Source organism: Chroicocephalus ridibundus, chromosome 4 (assembly GCF_963924245.1).
Source record: "Chroicocephalus ridibundus chromosome 4, bChrRid1.1, whole genome shotgun sequence".
NCBI classification, from domain to species: domain Eukaryota; kingdom Metazoa; phylum Chordata; class Aves; order Charadriiformes; family Laridae; genus Chroicocephalus; species Chroicocephalus ridibundus.
Window position 1 is genome coordinate 88,377,658 of NC_086287.1, and position 15,628 is coordinate 88,393,285.

General features: G+C 40.0%; 1 protein-coding gene across 2 annotated transcripts; it reads left to right on the forward strand.

Moving 5' to 3' along the window:
- The first annotated feature begins 1,976 nt into the window (after positions 1-1,976).
- CLEC3A (C-type lectin domain family 3 member A) lies at positions 1,977-8,927 on the forward strand. 2 transcript variants are annotated; one of them, XM_063332681.1, is made up of 4 exons: positions 1,977-2,166; positions 4,178-4,258; positions 5,989-6,059; positions 7,361-7,462. In XM_063332681.1, the coding sequence occupies exons 1-4, from the start codon at positions 2,052-2,054 to the stop codon at positions 7,448-7,450; spliced, it is 357 nt and encodes a 118-aa protein (XP_063188751.1). In that variant the 5' UTR covers positions 1,977-2,051; the 3' UTR covers positions 7,451-7,462. The 2 variants fall into 2 exon arrangements, with proteins under 2 accessions (XP_063188751.1, XP_063188749.1); XM_063332679.1 differs by lacking the exon at positions 5,989-6,059 and having other exon boundaries at positions 7,361-8,927.
- The last annotated feature ends 6,701 nt before the right edge of the window (positions 8,928-15,628 follow it).

Consider the following 15,628-nt stretch of genomic DNA (forward strand, 5'->3'; position numbering starts at 1 on the left):
TGGTACTGAGTCCTTCAGCACACACACTAAAATGCTTGCTGACCCCAACTGCCAGCCCTGCCTCTCTCAGAACCTGTGGGACAGCTAGGCTCCACGTGAAACAGCTCCAGGGGTTTATAGCTCCCTTACTGAGGTAACCCCAAATTAGCAGTAGTTTAATATGTCAGGCTACAGTCTGCAGTGGTTCAGGAGCAGCTTCATGTGCAATTCCACAACCTCTGAGAAAGGACCAAGTGAAAAACTAACTGGAGGTGGTTATTGATTTAGCTGTCTGCCCTTAATTAACTTATATTGATGCCCCAATATTACTGGGATAAAATATGGATCAACCCTGAACTTAGGGTTAGATCCAAATGACAGATTAAATCTTGAACTATACCCTTGAAAAGCTCCTTTTTTTCCTCTCTGGCAGCTCACATTTCAGTTTCTGGTGTGCTAGTTGGAATGACAGCTTTTTCCACATTTAACTGCATCATGAAATGAGCAGCTGTGTGAGTGATTTGTTAGACAGACCTGGATGGGTGGGACCCTGTAATAACCATCTCTGGTGTGCTATGCTCCATAATAGCACTGAGGACTTCACATTGTTGACCCAGAAGTTTCTCTACGCAATGCAACATACTTCAATAGTTCGAAGCAGGACCACTGAAACTAAGTTTTATCATATCAGGACGCATTTATGAAAAGTTTATTAACTAATGATTAATAGATGCTTAATAGTTATAGATTATTAGAATACAGCTAACTGTTTATAGGTCTCCAAAAAAGATGGCGTAGGTGTGTTTTACATTATAAGCACTGAAGTGCTTTTAGACTGTATGTGGGGGTTGGAAAAAGCTAATATGCATTCACGTAATATAGCAGCATGTCCCTAAATCACAGCTTTTATTTAATTAAGTAATGTCTCTTGCTGTTACAGTTCTGAAAAAATCTGGCAATGTGAGCAGAATGTAACCAAGGCAGAGATGGCAAAGAAACGTCTGGAATAGCAGCTCTGAGGGGCATGAACTGCCTCCGCCAGCAGCCTATCACCCAGTGATGACATCACTGTCAACATTTTAAACAAACCCTCTCTTATTTGGGGGGAGAAGAGTGTGATGGATGGGCACATTACTGCAACAATTTCATTTGTTCACCAAAAATTCACTGAGAGGTTCTAGTACTTACAGCAACCTCAATTAAAAGGCAGCCCCACAATACTCAACAGAGCCCAAGGGCAAATGAAAGAGATCCGTACGCAGAGAGCTCTCTGGAATCCAGAGAGACACTGTCCTGCTTCCAGCATCTTGTGCTTTACTGAGAGTAGCATCTCTTCCTCTGACCATATAGTCAGGACTTTGGAACATTTGGAAGAGTATCACCGTCTTTTGTTCCCCCGCCTAGACCCTGCTGATAGCACATCCTGTTCTAAATCAGAAATGCAGTCATATCTATGAATTAACTCTTCATAAATAAATAAGTGCACTCCTCACATGATGTGATCTTAGAGTATATACGTGTGTGTGTAGCTGCAATGCTTGCATTTACTCAGGAATGAGTAAATTCTTTTTTTGTTTCAATGTAAGTAAGATCATGACTATTGTGACTTAGCCAGCTTGGGTCAGTGCTCTGGTGAGGGTAAGCCTGTTGTATTTGTAGAAATGTTTTGGCTACCTCACCTTGAGGCTGGCATTGCACAAGGTGGTTTTGAGCATCTGTCTTCTTTTCAGTACGTTTTGGCTTCAAAGCTAAAACAGGAGATACGGCACTCATTAGTGGCAATCAGAGCACTGTTCAGTGCTGGTACAGCCTCTGTAGAAGCAACCTGTCCCAGCTGAACTCAAAACGGAAATAGGAATTTCAGATGAGATGTGAAAACAAGGGGGTGCCTTATGCTACAGTGAGCTTAAGTATTAAACACATTTCGTAAGCAAGGAGTACAGCCAACCCTATCACTACACTTTTATAAAACTGACCTCAGTCAGTCCCTACTGAGATGTGTCTATGTGACTTGCTCTCAGAGCTGCTAAACAGAATCTCTTGAAGCTTCTTGTTAAATTCTTAGAAGAGACATGGCACAAACTGGACTTACGATTTTTCTACTCATAAGCATACTCCTGTTGGATCAGACCATCAGCCAGGCTTCCAAATTCAAAGCCAGGAAGCACAGCAAACGTAGAGTGAAAGGTACTGGGTTTTAACTGGGAGGAGGAATAGAAGCTTATAGACTATGCAAGTTTATTATGTACTTAAATAGCATTGCATAAAACAAACTAACATTATACAAATGCTTATTAACAAAGGACAGTTGAGTGTATATTATATCTGTCTTTAAAATATTTTTATGTGAGTTAGCAAAGCTGAAAATAAGGTGGCAGGACGAGTTATGGAAATAGAGTTGTATAACAATTGTAAGTATATTGGTCTGTTATGCCTATTCATCTCTGTCAACATTTAGGACTCAGAGGTACAGCTGAGAGGGGACTGTCCAATCTGTCTTAGTTACATAGTTATATTGACTAAGACCAGAAGAATGGAAATTCATGTACATATGGTGAAAAAGAGCAGAATAAAATATTCACGTCCCGAGGGGCTTTGTTCTAGAATGTCTAATATTTGTGGAATATTACTTTACCTGTGTGACAAGTACTGTGAAATGGCAAGTCAAACTAATGAAAAAGAATTAGCAGAAAAAGATAAAGCATAAATTCCCAGAGCAAAGCTTAGAGAGCAAATAAAAAACTGCTGAATGTTGTTTGGAAATGTCTGTGTATTTAATTTAAAGACTTATTTCTAATAAAAGATGGTATGACGGAGGTTAAACTAATGGCAAATATTTAAACTCCTAGTCAATGAAAAAAACCACAGCTTAGACAAAAACCATTGGACAAAATTATTACACTTCTCTGGCGCTATACAGTTACATATACTTCCTTCTCCTTTGAATCTCTATAGTTTTTAGCCTGGTGTCCTAAGGACAGGCTGCTTATACATTTGTTTTGCCAGCACATTTGTCTGTCAACCTTCCACTGCTTCTTAGCTTGAAATAATTTGGCAGAATGGAGCTCCTGAGGATAAGTTACCCAATATTTTATGAAGGGGGCAGGGGGGGGAGAAAAACAAAAAGAAGAGGTCTGCATTAGTGTCTCACTATGAAAAGATTGTACCAGGAGCTCAGCTTGTTCTGCTTTTTGCCTCTTTTGAAGCAGACAGGGGACATAGAGAGGCTACTGTGAATTGGGAATCGCAGGGAGGAGCGTGGATTGAGGAACTGGGAGTCCTGCCTTGGGGAAGCAGGGAGTTGCAAAGGACAGCTGGGGTTATCCCCACAGGCAGTAGGGAGTATGGAAAAGAGATGAGCTTTCTGGGGTGCAGCTGGAGGATTAGGTGATGTAATACAGATCTGCAGAAACTGTGGTTTTGTTAGTTCTGCTACGTGTGGAAGAGCTTATTTATTCCTCATGTTCATTGCTGTGGCTTCTGGAAGGTCTGGTTACTGCTGCAATCACGTTGTCATCTTTTGCAATGGAAACATGCCTGCTAGTTGTTTGATGGTGGTGGAATATTATAATGATTAAGAAAAAAGAATGGAAAAGAGGACGTGAAAAATGAAGTTATCTGCAAATTAGCTTCTTTTCTTGTCCCACCATCTTCTCGGTGCTTTTATAAGTGCTACAAAATGGTGATTTAGGCTAAATTTGTGTGACTAAAGTCACCAGGCCCTCTCTGTACTGACGGAGAAAGGAACGCTCCTCCTGGGGAGGGGAAATAGTAGTTCAGCAAGCTTGTTTGCATACATTCAGACTGTGAAGTTGGATTATATTAGTTCTCCCTCACTGCGTTAAAACAAGAGTTGTGTGAAACTTTCATGCTCACAGAAATAACATTTCTTTGAATAAACACAACTTGTGTCCTGGCAGGCTAAATAATGATTAGCTGCAACAATCCATGGTTTTCAAACAGTTACTAGGATACGGTCCAACTGAAAATGAGATTTAAACTATGAGGGTGAGAGGTAAAGGTGGGTTACTCCTGTTTTTTATAGGAGCCCTGCAGGAATCCTTTCATTAAGGAAAAATCTTTAAAAGAAATCAAAAGATCTCAGCAATGCAGAAACCCATGCTACTTAACATATACTTTTTAAAATATTCTTTTGGCCTGTGTATCTGTTCATTTATCTGTATTTCTTTTATTTAAGAAAAAGATGACCTAAAGACCCAGATTGACAAATTGTGGCGAGAAGTAAATGCTCTGAAAGAAATGCAAGCACTTCAGACAGGTAAAGCACCTTACACTGGTCAATGGCTTCCAAAAGTTATCACTGCCTTTCCTCTCTCCTTCACTCCCATCCTTCTCTTTAATAGGGATTTGTGACTGGGAAATACAACTCATACCTTAAAAGCATGGTATGCCATAGCTGTAAGGGTGAGACAATGTTGAAGGAAGCATTCAAGTAAAATCCAGTCTGAACTAATGGCGTACAAGCGACAGTTCTTCACCAAGAGCAATTAATCTGTAGCAAGAACTGCTTTTGTCTTTGCTATGCACAACCACAAGCAGCAATTTTAGGTATAATCAGACAAAGGCAATACAATGAGAGCTGCTAGGTTTGAGAGTTTAGGTGGTCAATGAGTTAGGTCCTCAGCTTTGATATGAACATGGACTAACTATCAAGGCAAAAATATTTGTGGAAAAGGCTGAGAATACCCACAAAAGGAAGCTAAAATGACTGAGCCTTTTTAAAGCGTGCATTTTGCAACATTCTAATGTGAATGTTGCCATAAAACTTCAAAGTAATACCCACTGTGAGTTCAGAAGTATCCCATATATCAACGTGCAGAGTCCTTTAAGTATTTAAAAAGCTAGATGGAAATTTCCAAACAAAATAAGAAGGGTAAATACACAGGCACCTACTAGACAGTTGTGCTTTTTCATAGCTGTTGACACAAAACTTGGCATTTAAACATGTACAAGAGGACACTACAAGAGGAAATGACATCATTCACATGAAATGGAACATATTTTCCTTAGGGATGGTAATATCTGGTTTGTCCTGTTTTATGTTTTGGGTTACATAGAGCTTTTTGAGCTTTACAAAATATTTTTCATTTTAAATTTCTTATATGAAAACTTTATAAGTTTCTTAAAAGAGTGGAGCCTGTGCTAGACAAGTTACTCTTGTTTAAAAGTAATTCTTGTATTGCTTCCAGATGGAATTTGAGAGTAAGCATACAGTGGCTTAGAAATTAAACCAGAGCCAGGAGATTTTTCTATCCTCAAAACTTATTTTGAGCTATATTCTAAATTCAGAACCCACACTCTTCAACTGGATTCCAAATTTGGCAAAAAGAGATCTACCACCCCTCTATCTCTGACTGTGTTTATTAATGGCTTTATGATACTTGAAAAGGGAGGTGTTTTTTTAGTTTATGGACATTTCAAAGACACGTTACAATTATATTTCTTCTTTTCCTTGGATTTCCTAGGTCTCCTTTCTACCTACTGTGAAGTGCTGCTACATGTCATTTAGCAACACATAGTTTCTCCCTAAAGAGACCCAGTCTCTATCATAACTGCAGCATTGTTGAAGATTCTGATCTTTCCCACGAATATAAATTTGCTAAAGAATTCAACATTTAGCAAATATGTTGATCACTTTGGCCATTAGCAGTTGGAAGGTAAAAAATTTGAAGGATAAGCCCTAATATAAAATGATGACCCTGAAAATGCAGCTAAGGAATGCAATGAATACTACAACTGGAAATACTAAAAAACTGAGACATATAGTATATGGTCCAAAGTGGATTTCCATATCCTGTTGATCAGATACATACTTTCTTACAAGAACAGATGACAGGAATTAGAAACAGATTATAAAAAAACATCAGGACAGAAGATGTTCATATTGTTTCACAACATATTTCTAATATAAGTACACGATGAGTTTAAGCAATAAATGAAATAATCTGGAAGTAGGCACATGTGGGATTCTAAAAATAATTGTTACAGGAGTTTATTCAAGACCTTTGCTACCTTCCTCAGCTCAGAAGGAACACTCCTTTGAGGAGCATTCTCTTCTTGTAAGTATTTTTCTTGGGAGAATCAGTTTTTCACATATATGCATTAGCAAAGCTGGAAAGCAAAGTTTAAGCATTCACTTGCAAGCCTGCCCACACAGACCTTGGGCTGGAAAAACTCTAACAGCAGTTCTGCAAGGCAATTCCAGTTACAGAGCATATGCCAAATTAATATTCTAGTACATTTGGACTTTACATAAAGACTTCCCTGATATGTTCCAGTAGAACTAAAAGAAAACAGATTTATAAATGCAAATGTTTAGATTATTTGGTTCAGATTGTCATGCAAGCACAGTAGTAAGTGTGCACTTTTTAAAAGATTTAAGTCAATTTACCTCACTTGAATGTAGAGTTCGAAGGTATAAACTTTGCTGGAAAGACCAGAAATTAAGAACTAAAGAGACAAATGTGTCCTCTTCTGCAAGTGGAAATATACTTCTATCACTCATCCAGACAGAGATTTGCAGTATGAATTTCAATATTCATCTGGTGAGCAGGATACATTTAAAATAGCACTTTTCTGTCCTGCCTTTGTTTGCTAGGAACTAGGTTTAGTCAATGCACAAAACTTTACTTTTCTTTGGCATTAAATATCATAAATATGAAAAGACCTTTAGATCTGTCTCTTTACTATAAAGTAGAGATTTCCTGATGACCAATCACATCTGCCAGCAATACAAACATCCATACCTCATTCATTCCATCAGTTTTAAGACTGATGAAATGAAGTAAAAATGTGTGAAAGAAGGGCTATTTGCTAAAAGAAGATATAAGATACACTGCCAAGAAGCCTGGGTTATATTTTAGCATTCTGAAGCAAAAAAAAAACCCAAACAAAACCTTGAGAGAATTATATTGCTGGAGGGAATCTGAGGCTCAAGATCATGGCCTGAGGTTTATCAGCATAAACACAGGAAAGATTCTTCAAAGCACGTCATGGTATTAAGATCACAGCTATGTCTGTCCTTCCTCTTAAGTGCCTCTTCTCTAGAGCCGCTATAAGAGCATGCTCAGCTTTTGGCCATCCCTTGTAGTGCAAGGTGCTTTGCAGAGTGCCTGTGAACGGTCGGTTCAGACTTCCCACAGGCACGCTAACATGCTGGCTGCATACAAGGTCCTACATGAATAGAAGGAATAGCAGGGAAGCCTGATCTTACTGCTACTTTCAGGCCCACTCTGTGGAGGCAAGAGCCTTTCACTTGCTGAGGGATTTGTCTACTCAATTCCCAACATACCTTTAGAAAATTATCATTTTAGGAAACATTATAGCTTTACTGAACATGCAAACCAATATCTATTCACAGTCTGTCTTCGTGGGACAAAGGCCCATAAGAAGTGCTACCTCACATCAGAAGGCACCAAACATTTTCATGAAGCCAATGAAGACTGCATAGCCAAGGGAGGGACACTGGCTATCCCAAGGAATAATGATGAAACAAATGCTCTGAGAGATTATGGCAAGAAAAGTATGCCTAGAGTGTCTGAGTTTTGGTTGGGTGTCAATGACATGATAAATGAAGGGAAATTTGTTGATGTCAATGGCATGGCTCTACAGTACTTCAATTGGGATCGTGCCCAACCAAATGGGGGGAAGCGGGAAAACTGTGTCTTTTTTTCTCAATCATCACAAGGCAAGTGGGCAGATGAAGTCTGCCGTACTGCCAAAAGATATATTTGTGAATTTCTGATCCCGTAATTACATATACAAATGACCATGACCATGTTTTGGGTTATTAACATGCAGTTTTGCCTTTTAGTAACCCCTCCCACTTGGACAGTGGCAAGTTAAAAATATCCATCTCCTGCATTGTACTCTTTCCTGAAACAGAATTTTTCTCTATTAATTTATTTTCTATTCAGATGCTAAAAATGTTATGTTTAGCAAGTGCTCTCATTACGTACAGGAATATATATTATGTTTTGACCCGCATCGTATCATATTTTGGCATATTATTTCAGCCTGATGTTTGGGTTGCTGGAATTCACCTTCTATTTCTGTACTTCATGTTTCCATGGTAGGACAGTATTTACTTGAACTCAGAACTCTAGTAAATTTATTGAAAGTTTACAATAGATTGCTGTATTGTGACATGTGCCAATATAAGGTGTAGGGATCCTTTCAGTTCCAGCGCTTAAGAGGAACTTTGGGATTATGTGAGCTCCTGTGAAAAATGACCATCATCCTTACAGATTTTAACAGGACGGGTCTGTCACCAAGAGTTTTACCTATGGGTTAAGAAAGCCAAATGAAACAGAAAAATCTGATGTTAATTTTTAAACTACGTGGAGTTAAAAGTGATACACTGCTAGAAAATGGGGGAAGTAGTTGTTCTAAAACATCACTTAGTCTAAACATATTTGCTTCTAAATGTCTCAATTATAGTTAAATATTAGATGTTGTTTGGAACATTTCCGTAGAAGAAATCAGCCTGGGATTAGATCATGGCTCTACCATGTAATGCCTTTTTAAGATGTGCAAAAACCTTCTCTCCTGCAGGATCAGGAAGAGGCTTTATAATTCAGACAGTAACACTGCCTGAGAGCACAAGTAGAGAGGGAGGATCCCCTTCTGGGCACAGCACCACTGCTCATTCACCTCTCTGCACGCAGCAGGCAGCATGCCTGATTGGCATAAAAGAGTAGGGCCAAACCACTGCTCGTTTGGCCAGATGCAAATTTTCCCAATTTAGCACCTGACATTTGAAAATGAAGTAAAATGTGCTGATTATTTTTTGCTGTTCTTAAACTTCACAATAGAGATTTGCCTTCATGTTACAAATGGCAGTTTCTCTCTTGTGTAAAGGAATTTCATTTAAGTATTTAAACATATTGCTGCTTGGAGGCTAATTCCTACTTTTTATCTTTTAGTTGTGCAAGATTTTCTTAAATTATGCAATAAATTTGCAATTACTGGTATTTAATTGTAGTTGTATTTTTGTCAGTTTATGCAGTAATTTTGTATGGCTTCTTTACCTCTGGCTTCTGAAATAGGTCAGTATCTCAGCATATCCATACAGCTACGGTCAAATTGAAAATTCACCACAAATTCCAGAACTTGTTTACCTTTGAGGAATTTATAAATCTATGTCCTATTCAATCTGTTTCAGCCAAGTTTCTAGAGTTGTACGCAGGAATTGGAAACATTTGTAGATATTATTGGTGGACCTTTATTCACCAGTGGATACAGGTACCAGAGAAAGAAATAACTGGTTTTTCAGTAGTGATTTACTGCACAAAGACAAAACCCATCCTACAGAAATCACTAATCAATTTGAAGATTCCAAGCAGAATGCTTCATTAAGATAACAAAGGGACATAAAGTAAACAGGAAAAACAATGGAGGAAAACTCAGGTGGATAGAGTTGGAGAGGAGATGGTAGGAGGATAAAAAACTCCTCCAGAAATGCCTGCAATGGGAGCAAGACAGACAGAAAACAAAGTAGAAACACAGCAGGGAAACAAACTTTGTCCTGGGATATTAACTGCCACTATCTCCCCTCTCAATGACTGAATGTGCCTGTGCAAAGTGAGCTCAGAGTGAGGATGAGTATTTGCCACCTGGTGGGCCTGCTCTGACCTCCTGGTGCACCGGTTCTTGGCCCTAGACCTTTGCTCCCTACCTTTCCTCTCTCCCAATAAACACGTGGTATTGCCCATCTTTTCCATTCAAGTAGATTAGGCTCCCTTCTCTACACCAGTCTCCTGTAATTAGCCTCTGAAATCCTCTGAGGTCTTCCAGTGATGTTTTCCCTTCAAATTTCAACTCTGGGTTCCTCATGTCTGCAAAAGTCACACAAAACTATGCACCAGGGACCCCTGCTCCCCAGTAAATGCATGTACAGCTGGCAAAAGGGATCTAAGAGCTGGAGTTTCATATCCATCTGGGGTATTCTGCTCTGCAGATGGGTGCTGTATCATGGAGTGGGCAGTCACTTGGGGATTTCCCATTTGCACACTGGATAGTCATCACAATTCAGTTGGAAATTGCTCGGGTGACTGCGAATTCAACAGGACATATGACAGCAACTTTTATACACATTACTGCAAAACCAACAACAGAAAAAGCTCCAACACTCACACCTAGTGGTATAACAGGAGAATGCAGAGTTTACAAAGTTTTAAGTGCTACTTAAATGCAATTGCTGTAATACTGCTTCTAGTTGCTTGATAAGGGAAAAAGGTCCAATGTAGCATGTCCAAGCATCTACTAGCATCTTTGCAAGAAAATAGAAAATAATTATTTTGAAAGACTTTATAATAATTTCAAACAGTGCTCAACATTCAGCTGCTAAACCTACATTCTTTTTATTTTTTATGACAAATATTACAAAATTTTCATTTTAGGCAGAAAAAAGATTTTATTTTTTTTAACTCAAACTGTTTCTTGGACTCTATCTTGACAGACCAAGCAATCATTGTGATAAAAACCTCTAGAATGGTGCCCTGAATATATGATATGACAACATAAAAATCCCTAAAACCACTCCTTGCGTTACAGCACCACAACAGGTTAAATAGTATGTGATTTTTCTCCCTGCTTATTTCATACTTATATTTGTCCTCCTACTTTGCATCTGATGTGGCTATGGATTTCCCTCCTCCTTTGTCTCACCCCAGGGGAGGTCTTATTCTTCCACCTTCCTGCCCTAAAGGAATGCAAAGCTGGCTGTGGGCACCTAAATGAGCGAGTTCACTCCCCAGCCTTTATGACTCGATAACAGATGATGTTCACAGTCAAGTTACTGTACAGGGCGGAAAAGGGTTAGGTCACCATTCTCTACTCGGTCTCTAGGCAACTCATCTCTTATTAGAGCAAGAAGTTGTCCCTTGCAGAGTTCACATCTCCTTGCTTCTGCCTTGCTATGTGTTTTAGCAGTAATTTATTTCTAGTGTAAGAGCTTGTAGTTACCAGAGGCTGTCAGAAGGAGAAACTCTTTCATCCTGTTCATTACACATGATATACACCCAGTATCATTTGGTCTGTTTTCAGTTGTGCTACATCTCACAGGATTTTCAACAACTCAGCTTCATTCCTTCCTCTCTCTTATTGACCACCTCAACCCTACCTGTGTCTATTAAATCATCTGAGGGAGCCTGCTGACACTGCCTGCCAGCAAGGGGAGCCTCTGATATGGAAGAAAAACTGGCACCTGCATCCAGCCAAGAGCTTAGCTGTACTACAGTTACCCTACTCAGTGTGCTCCTGAAAAGAAAGTTTTGATATTAGCTGAGAGGTGCTCAGGAGCATCTCCCATGCTTTTCAAACTGCACAGCAGAGCCCAGGGCTTGCTGATTTGCCCTAAACTTCATTAGAGAGCTTAGTAGGGAGTGTAAGGCTCAAAGTAGAGCCGTTTGGAGTGGAACAAACTTACAGTTCAAAGCCAAGCTCAGACCTGACCTTACATCCTTGTGTGTAAGCACAGTATGTTTATTTATTGATATTTTCACCTTTTTCACCTTTCTCTCTTGACTTAATCCTTCCATTTATTTTTCTCTGTAGGTTCTTTTCTATGCACGCATGTTAACCCCTGGGAAGGAAAATTTTCTGGGAGCATAGTAGTTGGCTTCTATAGCCAGGTCTATAATGTAAAAGACATTAAAGATCTATTCTTGAGTACTCACCCTAGTACCAATGCAAAATTTAGCCTTGTTAAACTCCTTCCATCCATCAGCAACATCCTAGTACCTTGTGGGGCACTCAGTGTTTCTGAGGCACTGATGTTGCCCTAGTAATCTCAGACTAGGTATGAAGTCACCTATTGCTATGTCACGGGGGCATATGGTTTGTCTGAATCACACACTGCAACCACCTAAATCTGTGAAATTGCTGAGGGACAGTAATTGTATATGCAAACAACATGAAACAACATCACAGAGCCTTACCTTTGAATATCAATGAGCTAGGGAGATTCCTCTGTAGGAGCAAAGAGCCTCAGCTGAACGCTCTGCTCGTATTTAAGCTCAGCCCAAGGTCGTTAGCATAGATAAAGCACCCATCCCCACTAAAATGCTTGTGTTGCAGTGAGAAGTTCTTGGCTGTGCTTGATGCACAGGCTGTCTGATACAGTAATGCATGCTATGGATTTCAGCAGAAGAAGCTTTAAAAATGGAAAATAGTAAAATTATTTACTAACTAACTGGAAATCCACAAAAAGTTGGGAAATGGTTTTAAATTTCAGCTCTCTTGGTCTTAATTTCCAGTTTAAACCTTCTTCTGGGATTAAGCCAGCTTTACAGACTACAGAGATGGCTATGCTATTGGGAAACCTGTGTTCCTTCCACTGTAGGGGTGTTTATAAAAGGAGAAAGTTCTCTTCTACCAGACTCCAAGATATGGGTTTGGAAGACATAATCCCAGCTAAAATTTCTGCATGCCACCTTTCTGTGCTCAGCAGTCCAGGCATATGTGTACCAGGTGAGCTCAAAGCCTCCAGTAGGAGCTGGATTAGCCCACTGGGAGCAGGACACATCACAGGCATGTAGACTCCTGCCTTGCAACCTCTCTGCTATGCACAACAGAAGTACTAAAGGGGTTTTGCTGTACCTCATTTGAACTGCATGAGAATTTTCTCATTAGTACAGGCCTTGTCCCTCCACCTTTATCTTCTTCAAGAAGTCTCAAATGCTGTTACTGATGACTATCAACACATGAAAAAGGAATATCTGCTATGAATCAGGCCAGCTTTACCAGTGACCAAGTAACTTGCAGATAGGCTGTCGGAGATCCAATTTTAAAATAAAAATATGATGCACAATCTTAGATTGTTTGCATTTGTCCTAGAAGCTGGATGACTGCTTACAAATTGAAGCAGAATTTGGCCCATGTAGGCTTAGCTAAACCTCTAAAAGCACCAGCACTATTTTGTGGGGGGAGAAAAAAAAAAGTAAGGCTTAACTATGCATGCTTTCTTCTTTAAAGGAACTCTACTTTTTCTGTTTATTTCTTCCCCTCTGTGGCCTGCAATTACTCCTCAAAGTTTGGAAATATTTCCTTCTTTATTGATTTTCTATTTACTATATAGGTTTTTTATAGATTCTCTCCTACAAAGCCTCCATAGCTTCTCTTTTCTTGTTAAATTCCATCTTGTGGATCACTTTAGAGAAGGATAAAAACAGCACTAGATCTTGGAAACCAAATGATGGATACCTTAGAAACAGTTTATTGCACTGATAAATATAACACCAATCTCACTTGGTGTTGTCTAAACAAAAGATAACTTCCCTGGAGTGATGGTCTTGATACAGCATTCCTCCCCCCAGCCAAGTTTTAGGCAGAAGGGGATGGCTTGAGAGTATTTTAAAGATATCTTTGCTCTCTTAGGTTGCAGCTTTGTATAGGCTCGGAGAAATAGAGGGACACGGTATTGCAGTGTGACAGATAGCCTCTTCTCCTTCAGCAGCACCAGAGATGACGGTACAGATGGACAAACTCTGACTTGCTAGTAAGGAATAGCCCAGCGGCTGGGGTGCACACAGAACATTGCTTCTGCCTCTTTGCACTGTCTGTGCAGAAAAGAATTTATAGTACAGGTGTTTGAATGTAAATAATCTAGTTTGAGCAAACTTGTAACACTTGTGGTTTCTATTGAGAAAATCACCCTATGACATTCAGAGTATTACTTTGGCTCATACTTGCAGTCAACTAAGTAGAAAAAAAGTTTGAAAACTTTTTTTGGTAGTGAATAAAGCCTGTTCTGATCTAGTATGGCCAGGCATCTGCAGATGGCACCGTTAATTAGACATGCTGCCCATAAGACACCTAAATGGGAACCCAAATTCAGACCTAAATCATGGGAACATGATACAAGTACTAAAGCACCATGATTTATTGTTCTATGCTTATGCAGAAGCAATGTGGAAAATTCCACAAACAGAAATCCCTTTTGTCAGAATAGCCAAAGATTAATATAGTTAAAAGAAAAGCAGCAGAGCAGCAGGGACGAGCCTCTAGAGGTGGTTTATTTGTTAAACAATGTACTTTTAAATGAGCTGTCTTTTTTCTGTACCGTATCACAGCTATGAGAGCTGCTAGTAATTAATAAACCCTTTGAAATTAAAGCCATCTCTCTGTAATTTAAACAAATATAATGAAATATAGCTTTTCCAGGGATATTCAACCTCCTCAGTAGCACAGCAGCATTTCTCTTTGTTCTACTAAAGTACTACATTATTTGCCCATGTAATGGTAATGATTTTGCAAAAATAAAGTGTACATCTTTAGGGAAAATGGAGCAGAAACATCTTATTGTTGCATTATTAGGGCACGACCCAAAGTTCTTTAAAGTGAATGGAAAGACTCCTGTTGAAATCAAGGGGGTTTCAACCAATTTATCGCAAATTCTTAGTACACAAATGTTGAAGTACAATCTGCTTTAAGGCAAGCATTCTCAAGTGCTCCTGCAGAAGATGGCTCTTCAAAAGATGGTGTTGCCAGGTCCTTTTGCTTTTTCAGAAAATTCAGCTGTAAATGAAAAGACTGATTCCTCCTTCAATAGCAGTGAATTTTGCCTTCCAATGAAGGAAACACAGAAGCAGAACTAGGTTTTAGTGGTGTTTTCTTTGGAGATGTATTCACTAGTGAAATCCCTCAATCCATTCATGGTGTGAAGGCCTGATGTGCAAACTATTGAAGGGAAAGGACTGTTTTTCAATTTACTTCAACAGACTTTGGGTCAAAACAGGAATTTGTCATTCCTCTTCTATTTTTACTGGCTGTCACCCTGGTTTCATTTCTGGAGGTATTTAAACTCAGACATCAACTCAAGAAGGAAAGAAGCAGAGACAACCCTAATATTTTTCCTATGATTTCCTATCCCCAAAGAAGCGTGAATCCTCAGTGGGCTAAGTGGGTACCTCAGCAGCAAGAGATTTCGTCTTCCAGCCCAGCAACGCCCATGAGTGCTGGCTGCCCTGTATACCGGTGACATCTGCTACATCACTGCTGTCTCTCGACGGTCCCTGCTGAGAAATCCCCACCGCGAGAGCAGTGGGTCCCTGCCTGCTCTGCTGGGACCCAGAGAGAGGAAAGCTGCTGCGTGCTGCAGGAGCGGTTTCCACGCTTTTCCCCCGCGCACGCAGACAGCACTCACCGCCCACACGCCGGCGGCTCCCGGGGCACAGAGCCGGATGCCGGGGCACCGGGACCTGCCGGTCCGGGAGACGCAGATCTCCATAATGGCCAGCTCGCTACTAGCTGGGCTTTTATTTATTTTTGGAGGTGAGTTTTTTGCTCCCCGGGGCCAGCAGCGATGGAGCTGTGGCCGGACCGCAGCGCTGGGCGGGGCGCTGTCCGTCGCTCCCGGTGCTGAAGCGCTTCGCCGAGTCTCCACTGAGCGCCGCGGAGGAGAGTAGGACTGATTTGAAATACGTAGGATTTTAGGAGATTTTCTTTAAGTTTTTGGGGTACCTTTTGCCAATTTTTTTTTTTTTTTGTTGAGCTGGGGTGAGTGTGCAATATCAGCGGTATTGCTCTTCTGTGAGATGTTGTTCAAGACATCTAGAAAATCTGTTGAAATGTGGTTTTCATCACAGTTTCTGTCTGGACAAAAACATATTTACCATGAATTCAACAC